Raw genomic sequence first — 22,256 nt, 5'->3', positions numbered from 1 at the left:
GGCTGTCCGGGTGGAAACCGAGTCCCCACGGCAGAGTTCCTGTTCCTCTGAATCAGTTGTGGGGGCAGGGGAGTGCTTTCTGCGCAGTTGGCCTAGACCTCTCTGAGCCCTGGTTACTTGCAGCTCAATCTCACCAGACTTGCTTCTGCTCCCCTGAACCAATCGGAGGGGGGAAACCTTTCCCTGTGCTTGACCCAGACCTCTCTGTGCCTCGGCTACTTGCAGGGCAGTTTTACCAGGCCTGTGTCCCTGGATCTGGCTATTTACTCTTGTAGTATGGGCTATCAGTTACCTCCTGTGGAATTAAGCAGGCTTTAAATCCATGTGGAAGGACGGTGGTTCCCTCTTTAACAATCATGCTACAGTTGCACCATGCACATATTTTCCTAGTCTCATCTTTATTGTAGCACCTGGAATTTTCTCTAAATGGATGGAACTGTAACCACTTATACAGGTTGAGGTAACCTAGATAGACAGTGATGTGTCTTTTAGATCTGTCGGTGTAACTTGGGGTATTGTAGAAACCAGGCAAGTAGGAAGGGGCCATTGCAGGGGGTGCAGAGGAGAGAAACTGCAGGAAATGGGTTAGTAGGACACAGGATGTGAACAGGAAAGGAAATGACAGGGAGGGGAATAGAGAGTGCAGGACAGGGCAGCTGTGAGCAGAGAGAACTGGCGGGAAGATTGGTTTTAATAGCCGAGTAAGAGTTGGTTAACATCTCACATGTCCTTTGTCCACGAGTTGATGGACATCGGCTGTTTCTGTGTCTTAACTGCTACGAGCAGAGCAGCGATGGGCATGTGTCTCTGGGCGGAATATGCAGTCCCTTGTATGTTCCTGAGTGGCATAGCTGGATCATATGACAGTTCCATTTCTACCTTTCTGAGCCACCTCTGCAGTTTGTATTCCTGCCAGCAGTGAGTAAGGTCCCCACATCTGAGTCATTGTCACTGTCTGTTTTCTTAACCCTGGCACTTGAGAGGCTGGCAGAGAACTGAGTGAGGCCAACCTGGATCACTCAGCGGGTCCCAGTAGAAAATCACTTTCAAGATTGGTGTCTGTGGCTTCACTCATGAGCACGGCTGCTAGGACCTTCCTGTGTGAGCTGCTGTTTGTGCTTTCGGAGGACAGGGATGATGATTTCATCATTATTTCATTATGATGTCGGTGTTTCAGCATTCCCTGTGTTCCATTTTGGTCTTCATTTCTGTACCTTCTCATGTGTATAGGTGTTTTGACTGCATGTATGTCTGGGTACCACATGTGTGCAGTGCCTGTGGAGGCCAGAATAGGGTGTCAGGTCCCCTGGAACTGGAGTTGTAGAAGATTGTGACCCCCCATATGGGTGCTAGGAAATGAACCCAGATCCTGTGGAGGAGCAGCCACTTAACTGCTGATCCATCTCTCCAGCTCCACTTTTTATATGGAAGTTTAGAAATTTTATCCAGTCAGGGCTGTCAGTCTTCTCCTGAGGACAAAACCACCACGTGATAATAAAAGGTTAGGTGTTCCTTGAAAAAATAGCGTTTCAGGTTTCAAGGTTCGTATGACTGAACACCTGAGAAATAAGCTAAGCCATCCTGACGTTGGTAGAGACTTTTAGTAAATTAGCATAACTCTTGATTTGGATAATGCTCACATTAGTCTTTAGTAACTTGATTTTTTTTTAAAGTTAAGATCTCACTGTGTAGCTCAGGTTGGCCATGAACTCATGTCATGGTTCTCAGCCTCTGAAATTCTGAGGTGACAGGGTCACTGTGCCTGGTTTACCCTGAGTTGACAGGGTCACTGTGCCTGGGCTTACCTTTGATTGTTATACTTCCCTTGTCCTTTATTTCTGAGACTATTTTATGTAGCTCAAACTGATCTTAAATGTTGACAAGAGTGACCTTAAACTTCTGATCCTCCTGTCTCCTTCACCCCTCGTGGGCTGTCGTGTAAGCATGCCTCCATGCCCCATGGATTGCTAGGGACTGAATGCAGTCACACTAAGTAAGCAATCTACCAACTCAGCTACCTCTACAGGGCTTTTGCTTTTTTGTTTGTTTTGAATAAATATCTTCAAATATTGGCAGATTAAAAAGATCTTGAAGAATATTAAAGTTAAATTTTCTTCCACATTTTGCCTTCATTAGGGCTAAGAATTATTTAGCAATCATTGGAAATGGTGAGAAAATCAGTGTATTAATGCGCTTTTATAAACGTGTGGAATATTCTCTACAGTGGGCAAATGCTTTATTGAAACTGAAGAAATTGAATTACCGGGTCAACTGTGTTCTGTTGTAGATCAGCGACGAGGAGAAGACTCTTCACGAACAGGATATCATGGCGTCCTCTCCTAGCTTAAGTGGGGTCAGGTTGGAGTTGGAGTCAGTCTATAAGGTATGTAAACTCTCATCACCACAGCTGCTTTCTGGTGTGAACACATCTGTTGTCACACTAAGTGCTGAGCCATCTTGTTGAAGAAAGCCTTCTGGGCATTGCTGAAGCTCCTGCATATGAAGCTCCTCCCTTGTGGCCACTGTGGCTCTAATAGTCTTTAAAAGTGGTGCTTTTCCAGAACTTCCTTGGCTTTTCATGGGCCCTTATCCATGCCTTGGCTCATGGCTTTGTGTGGTCTCGTTACATATGGGCTCTGACATTGTAAGCCTACGTGCTTTCCCGTGGGAAGGCATTCCTGAACTTTAGTATATGGGGGCTTACACCACACATTTTCCACTGCTGGACCATCAGCATCTGTTGCTTCTGCTTGGGCATTTCTGTTTGCACTGTGGCCACCACAGTACACTAGAGACCTGGACTCTGATAGCAAAGGACGTGGGAGGGTCATTTAGCCTCCTGCTCCTTCCCTTCCCAGGTTTACAGATTGGGCCTCTGAAGTTCAGCAGAATTTATTTCACTCAGTAAATCATAAGCCGCTAGCAGACTAGATCCTGGATTTGGATCGTAGCTTGATCCAAATGCTGTTCTGCTTCTGTCTGCAATGCGCTGACCCGTCTTCCCCATGCCTCTGCTGTGCCCGGTGAACCACCTACTGGGAGCTGGAGCTCTCATGGCTCCCTGGGCAGCTGTTTGATGTTCCACAGGTATTTTGTCCCGTCCTGTCTTTAAATAAATTATGGACCCTTTGGGGATATGAACTATGCTGTAGTCTTGGGAAGCAGGACATTTGCCAAAAGCTTTCTAGGTAAAAGATGTGTGATCTGAGGCTGGAGACATGCCTCAGTCATACAAACTCACATTGCTCTACTAGAGGATCCTGGTTCGGTCCCAGAAACAAAAGGTTCTGCCACCCTGGGCAGGGTACTAACATGTGCTCAGACCCCCCCCCCCCCATAGATGTAATGTAAAAGTGAAACAAATGATAAAACGTATGCATGGCTCACAGTGTCAGACACACTGAATCATAGTCGTGGGTTTCACAGCTGCCTGAGACACTTAGGGAAAGTGTTCATCTTAAGTCTTTGCTTCATTTTAAAAATAATGAAAAGATATTTTCCAGAAGGATAATTTTCACAGTTAGCTGAGATCTTATTATGTTTATGGTGGGATAATTCATAGTACTTAATCTTTGTTTCATTTTAAAACAAACCCTTACATCCTTACAAGAGAGTTTAATAGCGAAACCAAAGGATCATTGTTTCTGGTTCTCAGTGCTGACAGAAGCTCTTCATGAACGCTTCTCCAGTGGAAGAACAGAAACTTAGAGAAACGGATTTGGAATTAACTTTAGATTACAAGTAATTTTGAGCTCTGGATACTTTTTAAAAAGTAAAAATTAGGATAACACTATTTGACAAACAATTCTCAATCTGTCAGGAGCTGAAGATAACATATCTAAAGATTTTGAAGTACAAGTTTGAAATTTTGGTGTTTGTAATTCAGAAATATGTAGAACATTCTGGTTTGGCTCTTTATTATTGTTACTGTCTTTTGGAACATGGGCTTTAAAACATTTATTTTTATGCTGTTAATTTTTCCTAATGCTAGTCCTTTGGCTGCAAGGAGTAAATGTCTCTCTCTCTTCTTTTTGGAGCTGCCAGGACTAATGGGTTTGGTTTGAAGACTCATTTAGGGTCTCTGAACAACAGGCACTGACCTATTTCCCTGTTCCACTTGGATCCCAGGTCCCCTTTGCTGATGCTCTGGACCTGTTCAGAGGAAGGAAAGTCTACTTGGAAGATGGCTTTGCTTATGTGCCGCTTAAGGACATTGTGGCCATTATCCTGAACGAGTTTAGAGCATCGCTGTCGAAGGCCTTGGCAGTAAGTGCCTCCTCTCATTTCCTCCCTTGACGTCATTATAGATCCCTGGTGATTTTGTTTTGTGCTCTTTTCCGGAGTAAGTTAATATTTTCCTAGTGACACTTTGGATTGCCTCTGGTGTCATGTTAATTGTGGAATCTCTAGCTTTTATGTGTTAGTCTCCACACTTGGTTTTGTTACGGCTTCTTCCAGCGGCCTCTGTGGGTTAGCCATCAGATTGTTTTTGCTTAGAGATGGCCTTTATATGCTGCTCTTAAAACCTTTGTGGACTTTAGTGGAAATAACCCTAGATTTCTGTTGTGAATTGCTGTTTTTTAACAGCAGAGGGCATTGCAGAAGCAGGTTTTGATTTTCTTATTTTGCAGTGTTGGAAGTTGAAGCCTAGGGCCTTGTGCTTGCTAGGGAGTTGACTACGACAGAGCTGTGCCCTCAGTCCTAGGAGAAAGTGCTTATATTTAAGTGTTGTGAGCAGTGACAGGCTGCTGTTGAGTAAATGGTCCAGATCTGTGACGTTCGGGGGAATTGGGTTGAACAGGCAAGAGTGGCTTCTGGCTGCTAAAATCTTACCACAGCGGGATGACTTCTAACCTAGTTTGTTTCTTGTATTTTTTTATTGATGTATTGTTTTTGTACTTAATATAAAGGAGTACTTCAGAGTCAAAGACAATCTTGTTGCTGTAATGACAACCATATAAGGATGTGGTAAACTTTGAGTTAAAATTGTAGCATTTTCTGGTATAAATTATTATTATTGGCTCTGTAGGGTCATTGAAACATGCATCTTTCAGTTTTGTTAGCATTTGGTAGGGCTAAAATATTGTTTATCTGGGGCAGTTCATGTGAACGCCATATCAATACTTAACTCTTTTTTCATGAAAACGTGTGTGTGGGCATGTGATGTTAATGATAGAATCTGGGGCCTTGTGTGTGTGCTAACACATGGCCTACTGCTGAGTTAGACCCTCAGGCCTTATTAGATATTTAGCTGGTAAGATTCTTTATCTCTAATTCCATGATACATTAAAAAAGCTTTTGTAGTCAATGCTCTTAAAATGTTTTTTTGTTTCTCTGTCCCAGAATGTCCTTATAGATAAAAATAGTGAGGTCACCCCTGTGGACTTGTTGTCTATTGGTTTGCTCTTTCTTAGTGGTTCTTGTTTTTAAGCCCATTTCTCTGCTGACGAGTTGGACAGCACTTCTTTGTGTGAAAAAAGATACCTTCTTTCCAGGACATTACCCATCAGTAAATACCATCCCCTAAATAGAAGTAGCTCCTATTCTCCATGGTCGCCAAAATCATCACCTCGTATTTCTGGGAGCTTCTGGGATGTTGGTACCGATTTTGAGGTCATAGGGAAGCTTCTCAATCATTCCTGTTTCTAATGGCAGAGAGCATTCTGATACTCTCCTGTGTCAGAGATTGGAGTACATACCAGTGTTTGCACCAGTTGTTTGTCATAGAAACAAGTCTATCTTAACCAATCGTGGGGTGTGTTATCCTATGTCTTAGTTAGGGTTTTACAGCTGTGAACAGACACCATGACCAAGGCAAGTCTTATAAGAACAACATTTCATTGGGGATGGTTTACAGGTTCTGAGGTTCAGTCCATTATCATCAGGACCTGAACATGGCAGCGTCCAGGCAGGCATGGTGCAGAAGGAGCTGAGAGTTCTACATTTTCACCTGAAGGAAGCCAAGGAACAGAGCAGAAACTCTTAGGCAGCTTGGAGAAGGGTTTCCAAGCCCACTACCACAGAGACACACTTCCTCCAACAAGGCCACACCTTCTAACAGTGCCACTCCCTGGGCCAAGCATATGCCAACCATCACAAACACCATGACTAAAAGCAGCTTGGGGAGCTTCACCATAGTCTGTCATTCAAAGGAGTCCAGGCAGGTACTCCAGGCATGAACCTGGAGGGAGGAACTGAAGCCGAGGTCACAGAGGAGTGCAGATTAGTGGCTTGCTCAGCCTACTTTCTTAGAGAACCTGGCACTATGCTTGCTCAGGGGAAGTCCCACTCAGAGTGAACTTGAACCTTCTGTATCAATCATTAGTCAAGGAACGGCACCACAGACTTACAGTCAATCTGGTGGAGCATTTTCTCAATTGAAGCTCCCTTCTCCAAAATGACTAGCCTGTGTTAAGTTGTTATAAAACTAGCCCACATAATCCAGTTTCTTTAAAACATCCTTTAAAAACTTGTCAAAATTCAAAGTTTTTCTAACAATCCGAAGTTTCTCTAAAGTTTACAAAGTTGGTCTAAAATATACATGCTATTTAAAATAGCCAAAGTCTCTGCACAGTTCTAAAGTTTCTATAAAATTAAAAAAAAAAGTTACTCCCTTTATTATTCTAAGAGGAAAGAACCAGGGCACAGTGAGTTACACTCAAATCAAAGCAAAGCCAGAGTCAAACAGTGCAAAGCTCAGAGTCAGACTCCTGAGGCTCATGTTTTTATCTCCAAAGAGCTCCTCAGTATTGTGGCATCTCCAGGTTTGCCACCCACGGCACAGCTTTGAGCACTCAAAGACTCTTCCAGCCCAACATTCCAAACTCCTTCCAGTCTTCCCCAACCCAGCCTAAGGATGATCGCAGCAGAACCTGTCTCCTTGTACCAGTTCCTGATTCCTGTGATAAAACACCACGACCACAGCAACTTGTGGGGGAAAGGGTCCTCTTTTTTGCATATAGTTTGCATATATATTTTGCATATATTTCCATATAATAGTCCATCATCGAAGGGCACCAGGCCAGGAACTCCAGGAAGGAACCTGCACACAGAAACTGAAGCAGTGACCACGGGGATGCTACTGGCTTACTGTCATGGCCTGTAAAGCTGGCCTTCTAGCTCCCAGGACCACCAGGGTGGCACCGCTCTAAGTGGATTGGGACCTCCCACATAACTTGACAGTCAAGAGAACACACTACAGGCTTGCCCACAGTCCAGTATGGTCAGGTATTTTCTTAGTTGAGATACCCACTTCTAAAATGACTAGTTTGTGTCAAGTAGACCTAAAGCTAGCTAACATAATAAAACAAATTATAGAAAATAACAAACTTCTTTCATGATCATGTTTATTCCACTCCTTCATGCTTTTCTATATAGGAAACTGTATAAAACTACCAGTTTGACTTTTAAATTTTGTTTATGTATGCTTAATTTCAGAAAGTTTGAATTGCTTCTGGTGGTTAGAATAAAAATAGACTCCATAGGCCTATAGGAAGTGGCATTATTAAGAGGTGTGGCCTTAGAGTGGGTGTGGCTTGGTTGAAGTAGGTGTGGCTTTGTTGGAGTAGGTGTGGCTTTGTTGAGGTGGGTGTGGCTTTGTTAGAGTAGGTGTGGCTTTGTTGGCAGAGGGCTATGACCAGGTTGTGAGCTTTGGGGTCTCAGAAGCTCCTGCTGCTTGCTTTTACCTCCTTTTCTAGCACCATGACTGCCTGCATGGTACCATGTTTTCACCATGATGGCAATGGACTCTGAAACTGGAAACTAGACACCGTTTTCCTTGATGAGAATTGCTGTGGCCATAGTGTCTCTTCACAGCAACAGAAACCCTAACCCAGACAGCTTCCAAACTCATGCAGTCAATTAATGCAGGACAGAGGTCTTTTCCACGTCTCATTAACATCTTGAGTTCAGTGCTTTTTAAAAGTCTGTTGCCTTTCCTAAGTCCACCAGAACTTCCCTATGTTGTTTTCTGGGATCACCCTCAGGCAGTGTTTCCATGGACATTTCAGTGGCTGTCGGGTAAAGATTATGCTGGAATCGTTTTAATTACTTCTTTTCATTGCCCTATGCCATGTCTTGTGAAGATTAGTTGCCTACCTCTGATGAATTGTGGGAGCTGGATATTTGGATTTGTGTTTTTATTGTTTTGTTTTATGTTGTTGTTGAAAAGCAAATGAGGGGTGAATGTGCTTCATGTCTACAAAATGTGAACAAATCATGTGATAGTATTTTCCAGGTGTGGCCTATGCATACATTTCTGAACTCTCCATGACAGGCATGTCTGAGTTCAGAAATCCCTCTTCTGTGTTTCTCTGTCTCCCTCGTGTGCAGTAAGTTAGATAGCCCTGCACTCCTTTGTAGGTTCTCCTTTTTCTCAGATTACTTATCATATGAAGAATCACAATTACCTGCCTGAAAGTGGCAATGCCAACCGCTCAGAAGGTAGTGAATGGCTTTACCGTCCTGTCTCTTTTAACTGAGCGTGCGGACTCATGAGCATGGGAAACGCCAGTTTTATTTCTGTTGCCTACTTGTGATGAGAAAATGGCCGCAGATCCAGTTGCTAGGAAACAGCTGATGACTAAAATAGTGTTGTGAGGAGTACTTGTACATCCGATTCCCTGACAGTTCTGTTCTCACGGAACAAAAATTTGTTCAGTCACTACAAAGGCGTATGGCCTGTTGGTTTTTCAGTCGGAAAGTTTTTGCACGGGTGGAGGTATAATATAAACTATTACAGGATTGATCAAGCATTAGGGGAGCAGTGTTTAACACTGACTAGATATTGAGAAATGACTGTATGGCTTTGAGTTTCAGTTTTCTGATTGGTTTATGAGAGAAAGACCTAGAGAGGAGGAGCTAGAGGCTAGCACTTGGCACACTGGACTTAGCCTCAGAGAGAAACACTGTTGTTGCAGTAAATATTAAAAATGGATGGCTTAACCCTTTATCGGCCCCCATGGTCTCACTCTGTGAGTGGCACTTTAGTATGGAGCCAAACGCAGGGACTCTGTCACTTGGTCCAGGAACTATACTCCCCATGAGATTCCCTTCCCAGGCCGTTCACTCTGCTGCCTGGTGCTTCTGCCCTGGTTTTTTTTTTTTTTTTTTTTTAACTCTACTACTTGACACAAACATGACTCTAAGGCCCGATAGCTTTTCATACAGGTTTACTGAATTCTCAATCCACAAACCCTCTACACAATAAGATTACATCCAATATACAAAGATACAAACTACCTTTACAGAACCCCTTAAAATATTCATATCTACCCAACACCAATTAAGTCCACTTGGATCCAGCTCATCCTTCTCCAGCTCCATCTTGATTTCTCCTCCCAATTGCTGCTCCTTTTCCATTTTTCTACCTTTTCTCCACCTGCCTCTCCACTGTCCAATTATGTATCACCCTAACATCAGTCCACATACTGTATTGTTTAAACCAACTTCATTTTACAGAGCTAGGATTGGCCATGGTGTTTGTTTCATGGCTTTGGTCACCTAATCTGTACCAAGAGAGAATATTGAAAAGCGGTGTTTGGTTTTCTTTTATAACTGCTTGCTTTTCTTTCTTTTTTCTTTTTTTGTTATAACTGTAATACTTGTGCATATAAGGAAAATGCCTTGCTATTGGCTTTTCCCCTAGTCCCTAGCAAAAAGATGGTTATTTAGTATCAACTCAGTAACTTCTGATAAGCATGCACTGTGTCAGAACTGCTGCTGGGGAGACAAGTAAGATCAGATTTCCGGACACAGCAGTGGGGGAGGGACAACTGCATGTTGTGATCAGTGTAAAAAGAAGTGCGTACGAAGTACGAAGACAGCAAACAGTGATGAACTCAGTAAGCAGACTAAATGCACAGAGATGGCAGGTTTGGCTTGGGTTTGGCTTTGAGATGCAGGAGGCATCTTGACCCTGTCTCTTTTGGAGGGTGTGGCAAGGATCTTTCTGAGATGCTGGCAGCATCTTGACCTTGCTTCCTTTGGAGGGCAGAAGGGCACCCTTCTAAGTTCTTTCCTGGTCCCCGCTCTGGGCTGGTTGGCCTCTGGTCCTCCTGCCTGCTCCTTTCATCAGCTGAATGCTGTTCACGTCCAGGCTTCTAACTGTGTGCTCAGCTTCTCTGCTTGTCCACTTAATTGCATGCGCCGTGTAGGGAGTGCAGACTGTCTTCTGATTTACACATGTTAAAATTTGTGTCTCAGGAATAAAATCCCTTGGAAAAGCTTTTCCCCTTATTTAAATAACCCTGTGAGGTTAGGCTGGCAGTTTTAAAAGTTGATGTGGTTCAGAAAATATTTCTTCTAATGTGCCCCAGTAATTTGTAAATTCAAGCTAAACTTCCCTTAACTCACAGGATCAGTTTGTTTTCTTTCTACATTTTATTTTATTTATTTGAGTGATTAAATTTTTTGCATGAATGGGAGTTTTGATTGCATATGTGTCTGTATGTAGTGACTGAAGAGGCCACAAGAGGGTGTTGGGTCTCCTGGTAGTGAGGTGCCATGTGGCTTCCAGAAACTGAGCCTCTGGTTACCTGCAAGGGCAGAAAGAGCTCTTGACCACAGGAGCCATCTCTTAAGCCCTGTGTCTATATTTTAAAATAGGAACTTATCTGTATTATGTAGAATTTCCTCCTTTCCCCCTCTGCTCTGCCTCCCTCTAGCCACCCCCAGGTGACAGCCCCCTTTTCTTTGCTTATTGTATTATTGGTGTATGTGTGTGAGTGTGTGTATGTATATGTGTGTGTGAGTGTGTGTATGTATATGTGTGTGTGTGTTTGTATGAGAATGTTAGTGTGTGTGTGTGTGTGTGTGTGTGTGTGAATGTGAGTGTGTGAGTGAGTGTCTGTGGGTGTGTATGTGCATGTGAGTGAGTGAGTGTGAGTGTGTGTGTGTTGTTTGTAGAGCTAAGATTTCAAGGCTGACTTTCTGCAGTGGACAGTCAGTAAGAGGGCTTCTCCCCAGGAGAGGCTGATCTCCATCTTGTGTCAGTCATGTGTTATCTGCAGGTCTTTGTCTAAGGGTGGGGCCCCACATTTCCCCTCTTTCATGTTAATGTGTCCCTTAACATGGCCATTGTTTGGGGGTCCTTTGTACAGCAATTTCTAGAAGAGGCTATTTCACAGCCACTTCCTGCTATTCTGGCTCTCACAGTCTCTCCGAGCCTTCTTCCATGATGTTTCCTGAGCATAGATGCAGGAGCTGTGATGTAGATGTCAGGTTGGGGCTGGGCTCCCACAATCTGTTGAGCTCTGTGTCCCCATTTGATATAAAGAGGGGCCTCTCAGATGAGGGGTTGTAGCTACATTTATCCAGGAATGGGGCTCATGTGCAAGAGAATTTGCGGTCTGGGTCGGGAGCTAAGTCTGTGGGCCTGATTATTCTTGTTTTTAATGGAAGGACTGGGGTCTATTTGGTCTTTCGGTATTAATTATGGTGTCAGCTATGTGTTCTTCAAGATCTCTTTTCAAAAGAATTAAGAAGACTGCTATTTCTAGTTCCCGAGTTTCCTTGGGTGGCAGGGTTGGTTATATATGCATATTGAATTTTGTCTTTGGTATTTGTTTACTTATTGAGATGACTGTGTGGTTAAACAAAATTTCAGTTTATTAATGTACTGATTAGACTGATTTAAAGTATTAAACCAATTTTGCATTCATGGCATAAATTTGCCCTGTCAAATTTATTGCTAAATACTTTATTCATTTACCACGCAGGATATTGGCCTAGAGTTTTGTTTTACTATAATATCTGCCTGATTTTGATACCCAGTTAGTGCTGACCTCACAAAATGATTCAATAGTTCTCTATTCATTTATGTGACAGTGTAGTTAAAAAATAGTTTAATCATTTTAAGAATAAAATTATTTAAGTTGTCAACTTTTTTTTTCTCTACAAGATAGATTTTAAACACTATTGTATCACAAACTAGCTTTGTACTTTATAATTAAAATTAATTTTTTAAATATTGAGGTGTTTTTAGGGGACAACTGATTAAAATGTTTTATACTAATTCGAAGAGTAAACCCTCCCGCAGAAAAGTAAGTATCTGAATATGTGAAGATAGACTTATATAGTTTATAGTGTTGATCATATGGTATGTAACATTTAGAACATTCATTCAAGGATTTTTTTTTTTTAATATCAGAGTGTTTTCTTTCTTGCCTTTTCTTTTGCTCCCCCCGTTCCTCCCCCCTTCCTCTTTTGGAACTGGATCTTCCTGTGCAGTTTAGGCTATCCTCACCTGTTATCCTCTCATGTTTCTCCCAGGCATACATAACCCCACCCAGCTTAGTAGCATTAAATGACTATCTACTTTTTATGTGTATGAGTATTACTGCATGTATGTACATGCAGCATGTACCAAAAGAGGGTACTGTGTCCCTTGGAACTGGAATTAGAAATGGTTGTGTGGTGCCATAGATGCTGGGAACCAAACCCGGGTCCCCCTAGCCACTAAGTCATTCGTGCAGCTCCTACCATGTACATTTTGGTCACTTTATCCGTCTCAGTGGCTTTGAGATTTATCCTATTTTGCAGTCATATGCAGTGTGTTGTGTGCACTTTTGTAAACCCTGGTTTTTATTTTTGATCTGTTCATGTAAGTTTAGAAATTAATTTGTCAGAAAGTCTGCTTTTTTGTTTTGTTTGTGTATGTGCATGTTCCTGCATGCGCAGGCGAGTGTGTATGCGTGGAGTCCAGAGGCTGATGTTGCATGTCTTCCTTAAATGGTTGTCCACCTGTTTTTGAGGCAAGATCTCACTAAACCCAGTGTTCACCTACAGGGCTAGATTTGCTGACCAGCAAGCCCAGGATTCTTTTTTTCTGCTTTTTCGAGTGCTGGTATTAGAGGTGCTCTAAACTCTAGTCCACATGCTTGAATGGCAAAAGCTTGCCGACTGAGTCTTCTTCCCAGCCCAAGTTTAGGTAGTTAAATACACTTGACAGTTTATGGAATTGTACATCAACCTGTACTTAAGAGAATCTTGGCTATGTGTTAGGTTAAAGTAGTATCTTATTACTTTTATTTTTTCTTTTGCTAGTAGGAAATATTTAAGAAGACCTTAGAATCATCCGAAAAGCTATGCAACAGAAGCACTTTGAGGAATAAGTTTCTAGAGTCGGACAGACCAGTCAGTACATTAGGTTATACAACTTGTAAGAAGACAGTCTTCGTATGTCTGAATGACCTGTTATTTCCCTTGGAAACGAGTGGATTGGTATGGATTGCAGGAGCCATGGGTCTCTCGTCCTGAGTTCTTCAAAATACTCCAATTCTTTCACCAAGGAGACTCCAATAGCTCTGCATTTGCTCTTCATGGCTCATATCCTTGATGGGAGTTTTGGGGAAATAGAAGCCTGTTATCAGAAATAGGTGTCTGGAACATTTGGAGGTGGACCACAGTCCTCACAGCTGTGATACTGGGCGGCTCAAAAGCAGTAATTTGGAAGGAGTAAAAGGAAATTGCAGTGAAGCTCAAACTCTTTGAAAGTTTAGACTTACTTTGGCTTGTAAGGTAAATTTGATGGGCAGCACAGGTTTCGGATGTGAGGGTTGGGAAAAAGTCAGCAGAGGAGAAAACAAAGAAGGGAAGAGTCTTGGTGAATAAGGAAAGCATGAACTGTTAAGTAGAGATTTCGTTCTGTCTTTTTTTTTTTTTTTTTTGTAGTTCATTGTCTCAGGGTTTCTCTTGCTGTGAGGGAGGCTGTAACCAAAAGTGGCTTGGGGAGGAAAGGGTTTATAGATCATGAGTCACAGTCCCCTGAGGGCAGGAACTCAAACCTAGTGGAAAATCAGAGGCAGGAGGAGTGCTGCTTACTGGCTTGCTCCTTATAGCTCACTCAGCATGCTTTCTTATAGAACCCAGGACCAAAAAGCTGGGTCCCTTTCAATCTCTAATTAAGAACACGTCCTATAAGGCTTGCTTGCCTCCAGTGTGGAGGTTGACATTAGCACTAGCAAGGGTCTGTGTGTATTAGTCAGTACAGTTGTTGCTGTTGCTGCGGCAGAATACCAGACAGAAGGGACTTGAGGGTTGAGAGGCTTGTTTGGGGTCATGAGGGGAAGGCAGGGCAGGCCATATTGGTGCAGTGTGTTGACAAGTTATGCTTTGGTGGAGTAGAAAGCAGAGACCTGGACTTGGGACCACAAGTGGATACCGATGTCTCCCCATCATGGCCCCAGTGACCCAGTTATAGGCAGGGTATAGTGTCACAGGCTTCCTAACCTCCACACAGAGCCACCGGATGGGGACATTTGTGTTGAAGCTGCAGGAGTGGCTACATCACGTATAGTCTGTACACTTCTGTAAAGCTTCCCAGGCGGCTTCGGAGAAAAGATAGCGGCACAGTAAAGGAAGTAGAAAAGGAGAGCTTCCAGGCAGACCCCGCATCCTGCCTGTTGGCAGTTTGTACTGGGAAGAAAGGTAACAAGGACCTCAGTTGTTGACACAGAAAGGAGAGGATTTGCCAGTTTATGAAACGTAACTTTTAAGGACTATGCTCTGCCAGCTAATTGAATGTTTTAGAGAGAATCTGGAAACCAATGCATTGTCAAAGTGCTCACGCCTTCTGTCTCCAGATCTTGGTAAATGCCCAAGTAGACAAGTGTGATTTCAACTTTTGTCTCTAGGTTCTTAATGTATTAGCTTGACTGTGTGTGGTCATTCAGAAGGCACTACACACAGCATTGTGACTTTTGAAGGGTACTTAATACTGTCTCAGAGTCTAATACAGGGAGATGAGAATTAATGTAAGAGCAGAGGTCCTGGCTGTATATATGTTACTATGAATCACGCGGAGGATGTGATCAGAGTCTGGAAAGATCTGGAAAAGTGAAGAAAGGACTCTGGGATGTGAGTGAGTATTCCTGGAGATGTGCTGTGACAAGGACTGAGTGGGATGTACCCAGGCTTCACTGGAGTGAATACCAGTGCAGGAGACATTGTTAGGAAGCCACTTTTCACATCTGCTGCAAAGGATGATCACAAACAGTACCAATTTGCAGAAGGCAGATGTGCCCTCTGTGGCCAAGAACATAGATACAAAGGGATGTGTGTTCTCTTTCTCACCTGGTGTTCTTAGTGTTTCCTGTACAGCAGTGTATATTATAAAGGCTTACAAGTGCCTATTCAGTGAGCATCTAAAATAAGAAATTGAGAAAGAAGCGTTTTATGTTAATTTGTAACATATAACATTTATTATGTATAAGATAGATTTTTCATGGTAAGAATTTTGTTTAAAAGATAAATTCTAGATGGTGAGAGCTATTTACTTTCTAGTAGTGGTCTGATGACAGCCTGTCAGTATTAGTTTCCTAGAATCTAGGTTGTCTCCAGTGTTTAACTGAGATAATAGTAATTTAGAGAGCCTATATTTCTGTAGAATGTCATGTGTTGATACATTTGATACCAACTTCATAAAGAAACTACAGGCTTAGAGCAGCTGGACGCCAGCCTTGGGGCTCAGCAGTAAAGGTGCGTGACTCTTGCTCACCTTTTTCTACCCACTGTGTCCTGTGGTTGGAATTCCTAGTGTGAAGACCAGCATCCTACAGTACAAGTGTTGAAGTGTCTGCTGCGTGTGAGGCGTAGAGTACAGGCAGTTTACGGCAGGATTCTTGTGTTGAGTACCAAAGTTCTTCTGGTCCCCATGAGCAGGTACTTAGTGTAGTAACGAAGATTACCACCCTGTAGTCAGCAGCTCTGCAAGCCAATTGAGAAGGAAGAGATATCAATTTGTTAAATACTGTGAAAGCAACAGTTTTTATTCTGGAAAACAAAGAGGAGCTCAGTAATTTATTCATTCAGTATTTAAATCAACGGGCCTATGCATTTACTGTCATGTGCATAGGCATTCTAATACTTACTGCTCTGTAGCATACAAAGACACATACGAATCAGTGTTTTAACAGAAGTCTATGTGCAGTAGAGGTATTTAATATTTACACACAGAAGGCAGCTCTGAGAAAATCGCGGTGTAATGTGAATCCAGACAAAGGAGAACAGGAAGTATTATAAATAAGGCTTTAAGGTGAGTGAAAACTGGTACCCTGATAGTAAGATTCACTGAGAAGCAACTAGGTAGGGGACCATAAAATGAGAGGAAATTTTAAGGAGGTAGCCCAAGAAGAGAAAGTTTGTGTTAGTCAAAAGTTTTTTTTTTTTTTTTAATGTAAAGAAGCCTAAATCTGAATTTAAAAGGTAAAAGATGATTAAAGACTAAATTTAAGAGGTGGTTGTGTCTCCTGGGTTTTTATGCTCTTCCTAGTTTTATTAACAATTCCATAAAGTTGCCCCCTTGGTCCACACTCTGTAAAGAACTTACCTCTTCATACTTGGTTTTGCCATGTTGGTGAGAGAAAGGTTCATCTCCCAGGCACAGCCATCTTCCATATCTCCATTCATAGTCATGCTGTAAAGATGAGGCCTGGTAGGCTTTAGGGCATGGGGACTCAGTATGAGATCTGAAATGAATTGGAAGAGAAATGCACATTGGGAGTCAAGGAGCAAAAGCTAATTTTGCACGTCTGGCTTGCAGTGCCATCCAGACAGACGTGTGAAAACATCTGATCTCTAACTGGAAGTCAATCCTCATGTTCAGAAAAGAAGCTGTGGGCAGGAAAGAGTGTTGTCTAAGTGTGATGAGGTTGGGTTGGACGTCAGATGGGGTGAGGATACCCTAGGGCACATTCATAGGTATGGAGGAAATGGAGGAAACTGGAAAAGGAATGTTCTGGAAGGAGGAAGGGGACTCAGGGTGTAGTCTTTGAGAAGACTCAAACATTACTGATTTTCATTGAGCTACTTGTCAGGCATATCACATGCAGTAGAGGAGACGGAGAAGACGGAGCAGAGGGCGCTGTGTTCTTGCGACTTTGGGGAAGGCTGTGGAGAAGGCACAAACCTATCAGTAGATAATGTCCTTAACAGAACAGATGAAGTGCAGTCTGTCCAAATTTCACGGGCGTATTTGGAATGGAAGTCATGAAGTCCAGAACCAGAGGCACAGACAGCCCTTTCTTTCTCTTGTGATTATCATCACACTGTTGTTATTTTGTCTGTTTGGATAACACCACTGGAGTTTCAGACTCTTGTTTTAATGAGCTGACAGCTCTCTAGTGTGGAAAACTTGGGTGAATGTTTTGTTCTACACTTTTAGTGTTCATTAAGTATTATTATGTAAGTAGTAAGCAAATGCTAGTGAGTCTGATTGTTTGTGACATCTGTTTTTGTTGTTGATGTGACTGTTCTTTGTGAGAATGGTTATTGTTAATAGTTTGACTGTCACATCTTAGCCAGATTGCTGAATAATAGACATTTCCATTCTGTCGTTACTCCCTTCCGGTCTAGTCTGTCTTATGTGCTCTGATTTCATTATTGCCGAAGGAAAAGCTTGACTACTGATGGGTAGATCCCCTGCCACTCAAGATTTCATTTTCCTGCACTTTTGAAGTGCAGTCTTTTACATTTTCATTTTCTCTATTTAGGGAGCCGTCCCTTTGTAGGCGAGATGTTGATAGAATTTATCTGCTAAAAATGAAAGCTTGTGCTCTTGGATTTCTGGCTTCAAGATAATCAGCTAGAGTAGATATGAGATGGAAGAGATGAAAGATGCAGAGACGCCAGTCTTAATTTACAAGAGTTTCTTATCAACAAGACTGGTTCATGACTTGTACCAGTCTTCAAAATGTATCTAGCATTGTACTGAGCTGTGATATTTCATCAAACATACAGCTTAAACCCACAGAACTCTGGTTTTCTTGTTTAATTTATATAGTCAATAGAAGATAGTAACTTCTAAAAAGTATTTCTTATAAAAGCTTTGCATGTGGGCCGGGAAAATGGTTTTGTTAGTGTACTAGCTGGTTTTGTGTCAACTTGACACAAGCTGGAGTTATCACAGAGAAAGGAACCTCAGTTGGAGAAATGCCTCCATGAGATCCAGCTGTAAGGCATTTTCTCAACTAGTGATCAAGGGGGAAGGGCCCAGCCCATTGTGGGTGGTGCCATCCCTGGGCTGGTAGACCTGGGTTCTATAAGAAAGCAGGCTGAGCAAGCCCTGGGAAGCAAGTCAGTAAGTAACATCCCTCCATGGCCTCTGCATCAGCTCCTGCTTCCTGACCTGAGTTCCAGTCCTGACTTCCTTCGGTGATGAACATCAATATGGAAGTGTAAGCTGAATAAACCCTTTCGTCCCCAACTTGCTTCTTGGTCATGATGTTTGTGCAGGAACAGAAACTCTGAGACAGTAAAGTACTTGCTATGTAAACAGGACTGGAGTTCAAATCCCCAGGGCTGTGATCTCAGTGCTGTGCTGTGGAGGTGGGGTTTGCTGACCAGACAGCCTCCCTCTAGGTTCAGTGAGAAACTTGTTACAAAAATAATGAGGTGAGGCATTGAGGAAGGCACCTGAGGTTGGCCTGTGGACTGCAGGTGCGTGAATACACATGTACACACAACCAGTCGTGTCTGCACACAGGTGCACATAGATGCTCCACATTTTCTGAGTTATTTTTGAGTAATGTTTAAAGATTAGTTCCAGTTTATCTTTAGTTGTGAAAGATCTGAATATTATTATACTTCATGAAAGCTTTAATTAAATAAGTAGCCAGTCATTTCACTTAGAATTTGCTTTCTTTTAAATTGCTGTTGCATCTTTTGGCTAAGGTCAAACGTAGGTATTCTTCTGTGCAAATGGAAGTTCCATCTTTTGGGTAGCTTTATTGTAATTGTTTGAGTTACTGTACTTGCTGTGATAAAATGCCTTGGTGAATGAACTTGAAGGGAAGAAAGGTTCTTTTTGTGCCCACAGAGGGCATCAGTCAGTTGTAATGACAACACATGGTAAGAGGCCGGGAAGGCATGGTGTTGGGACCAGGAGACTGGCTGGTCACGTTATACCTGTACTCAAGAAGAGACAGAACCATTAGCTGGGACCAGGTGTTCAGATTCAGGAACTGTAGGGTCATTTCACAGTCTAAGCACAAAGTGACAGTCCCAGGCAGCGTCAGCATCCACAGTAAAGAGGGACACTGAAGCTTAGCCAGGTCAGCCCCTGTCTCATCAGATGCCCAGGGACAAATGGATGCTGCCAAGGGCTTGGAATTCCTACCCTGATCTCCATTTTATTTTAATAATTTAAAAGAGGTGTTTATGAAATAATGAAATGAATATTCATTTTTCTCTGTAGTAGCTGCCAAACTTTAGAATTTATTTTCGAAATCATGTTTTTATTAAAAAAAGACCTTTTGTTCTGTCAAAGTTTCAGCAGTGATAGTAATGTTTACATTTTTCTTGATGAATTTTATTTCCTGTTGTGTGGCTGTTATACAAATGGCCCTGTGTTATGCTAAATAAGTCCTTTCCCATTTGCAGCCGGGCTCTGTTCAGACTGTGACCTTTTACAATAAATTGGTAAGCGTGTCAGGTTTGCTAAGAGCTAGAATGAAGAAATACATTTTGCAGGAAGATCCTTGGGATGCCCCGTTTACTTGAAATTTTAAACAGTGAGATAAAAGGCTTTGTGTTGAGGCATGAATGTTTCAAAATGATGATTAATGAGGAACCTGTCCCTTGGAATTCACTTCAGGCCCTGTGTTTTCAGTGTCATCACAATGGGGGATGTTACAATAGGACACACAAGGTTAGTATGCTGTGACAGTAGTGTAGCTCCGCGTCCTTTTCACTTTGAATTGACTTGTTAACCCACTGAAAGCCCATTTTCATATCTTCATCAATACATTTGTACTTGTCTGATACCCTATAGCCCTTAGAAAATCTGGGAACTTGTGGCTTAGGGACGTATTTTAATAAATGTCTCTATACCTTCTTATAGTGCCTGCTATTTTTCAAGGAAGCTTGCATATAAACTTTGTCTTAAGCATTGACCTTGGTAGTTGAAGTGACTGCAGTGGAAAGGTTGATGTAGGGAAGCGTGTGAGAAGCCCACTCAGTATTTAGGGCATGAGGTGAGGTCACTCTTGGGGAGATTGATGTGAAGTGGCAAACTGACCTGTCATGTGCAAACCGAGGCACTCATTTAACTTTGAGGGACCTGGGGCTGCCTGGTCGCTTCAGCCCTGAGAGTGGCAAATGCTATGATTGCCATGGTCAGGGCTAACTGATCCTCATGGGTGGTAAATCACTGAGTCAGCTCAGGAGCCTTAAAAGTTCCTCTGGTGAGTTAAGCAAGAACTCAGGAGGGGGGTGGTTGGGGGGGGAGCTATTGTATTTGAAAGGATTAGAAGCATTAGGAGGTGTGGTGAGGCCTTGTTGGAGTAGGTATGGTTTTGTTGGAGGAACTGTGTCATTGGGGTAGGCTTTGAGGTTTTAGACGCCCATACAAGGTCCAATGTGTCTTACCCTCAGCTACTGCTCAGGCATTATGCATACTGTCACGCTCCCATCACGCTCCCACCAGGCTCCCACCTTGATGATAATGGACTAAAGCTTTGAAATGTAAGCAAGCGCCCAGTTGAATGCTTTATTTCTATTTGTAAGAGTTGCCTATGATAGTGTCTCCTCACAGCAATAGAAACCCTAAGACAGTTCTTGGCTGAAGGTGGACGCATAATTTGATTCTATATAAAGTGCCCCTCCCCTGTGTGTGTGTGTGTGTGTGTGTGTGTGTGTGTGTGTACATGTGTGCAGAGATGAAAGGACAACTTCTGAGACTTGGTTCTCTGCTTCTGTTAAAGGGCCTGCCTGGAAATTGAAACTCAGGCCATCAGATTGTAGGGCAAATACTTGTTTCCTATGCATGATCTCACCAACCCATTCCAGTTTTCATGGTGAATTTAAACTATATTTTTCTTTTCTGTTTGGAAACAGGCTGCTGACTATCTTGGGCTGTCCTTGAATTTAGTATGTAGCAGAGGATGATCTTGAACTTCTGATCCTTTTGCTTCTGTTTCCTCAGATTCCAGGGGTGCATCCATAAGATTTAGTTATTTGATGTGGATCGTAAGCACTTTATTTATTTCTTTATCACCACAGAATTATTTCATACAATGTGGTCTGATGCATAAAAACATTAGGTGTTTGAAATGTTAGTCAAAGATCTGAAATCTTCAAGCATATAAAACATTTGGTCAACACAAGTTAAACGGTCTTTTTGAAGCATAGGTAGATATCAAAATCTGAGAATTCTTAATAGGGTGAGAAATGAGGAGGGAGGTTGTCGGCTGCAGTGTGCCCAGGGATCTGAGGCACAGATTGGCAGAGATGTCAGAGTTGTCCTGTTTCTTTGAAGCCATTTATGTTAGTAGTTGTCCATCTTTCCCTCAGGGGTCAATGCTACAACTGTAAAAGAAGAGAAAAATCAGAATGGCTTGCTTGTGCATGGGTCCTGGACAGGTTTTGTTTGGAATTAGTTTTAAAACTTAGAAGTGTTTTAAAACTTAAATATATGTAGATAGCTTGTAGCTCAGCCTTCATTTTCATATAAGGAATGTAACAATACAATTATGTCTAAAATATGTAAAGCAACTCATACAAATATTTACAGATGTTCTATATATATTCTATATATATATTCTATAATATATATATATACACCAAACTCCACAAAATTTAAACATATAAGTTTTTAACTTATGAGAAGGGACACACCTATGTAACCACGATCCAAAATAAAATGCAAACATTCCTTCTTCTATAAGTAACTTGTGTATTTGCCTGAGGCAGCCAGTGAGTGATTTTTGGTATTATAGATTAGTTCTGCTTTTTCTGTTCTGGAGTTCTGTAAGCAGAGAATTGCTTAGCCAGCTGTCTGTATAGTTATTTGGTGGGTTGGATTTATTTCTATATCTGAATTGCATTCCATTGTATGAGTATCCCCAAATGAGGAAAGTATTTAAGTGAATATGTCAGAGAGGAAGATATATTGATGTTCTTGAAACTGTAAAGAAGATCCTCAGCGTGGTTGGTCTTTAAGGAAATACTTTCGAGCCAAAGTTAGATACAGCTGTCTGTCAGGAAGAGCTGAAGTTAAAAAGTCCTACCAGTTCTGAGGGCTGACAACCACATTCTACTCTTAGGTTACCACTGGGGCATAGATTGATGCTCTGTGACTGTCAGTTATTTCAAGCTCCCTAACTTAACCATGCTTCTTCATCACAGGTAGGGACCCAACTGAAGTCTGGTGTTTGCCTCTCTTAAGCATTGTGATTGCTCTTGAGAGCATCCACCATAATGGTGCCACGAGAAGATGGCGGAACACTTCTGTGGTTAAACATGCCCTTACCACACGATGC

The 22,256-nt window shown here is 42.2% G+C and overlaps 1 protein-coding gene across 2 annotated transcripts in view; it reads left to right on the top strand.

The window, feature by feature from the left end:
- The window catches only part of PRIM2 (DNA primase subunit 2), a 179,017-nt gene that overhangs the window by 28,273 nt on the left and 128,488 nt on the right, over positions 1–22,256 (top strand). Inside the window, exons 6-7 of one of the 2 annotated variants that reach the window (XM_080916745.1) lie at positions 2,288–2,383; positions 4,129–4,266. In XM_080916745.1, coding sequence (XP_080772871.1) covers positions 2,288–2,383; positions 4,129–4,266 — 234 coding nt within the window. The remainder of the gene's footprint in view (positions 1–2,287; positions 2,384–4,128; positions 4,267–22,256) is intronic. The other variant, XM_080916744.1, reaches the window with a different exon arrangement.

This window comes from Micromys minutus, assembly GCF_963924665.1.
Source record: "Micromys minutus genome assembly, chromosome: 5".
In the NCBI taxonomy this organism is placed as follows: Eukaryota; Metazoa; Chordata; class Mammalia; order Rodentia; family Muridae; genus Micromys; species Micromys minutus.
This window is presented reverse-complemented; position numbering and strand designations above follow the sequence as displayed.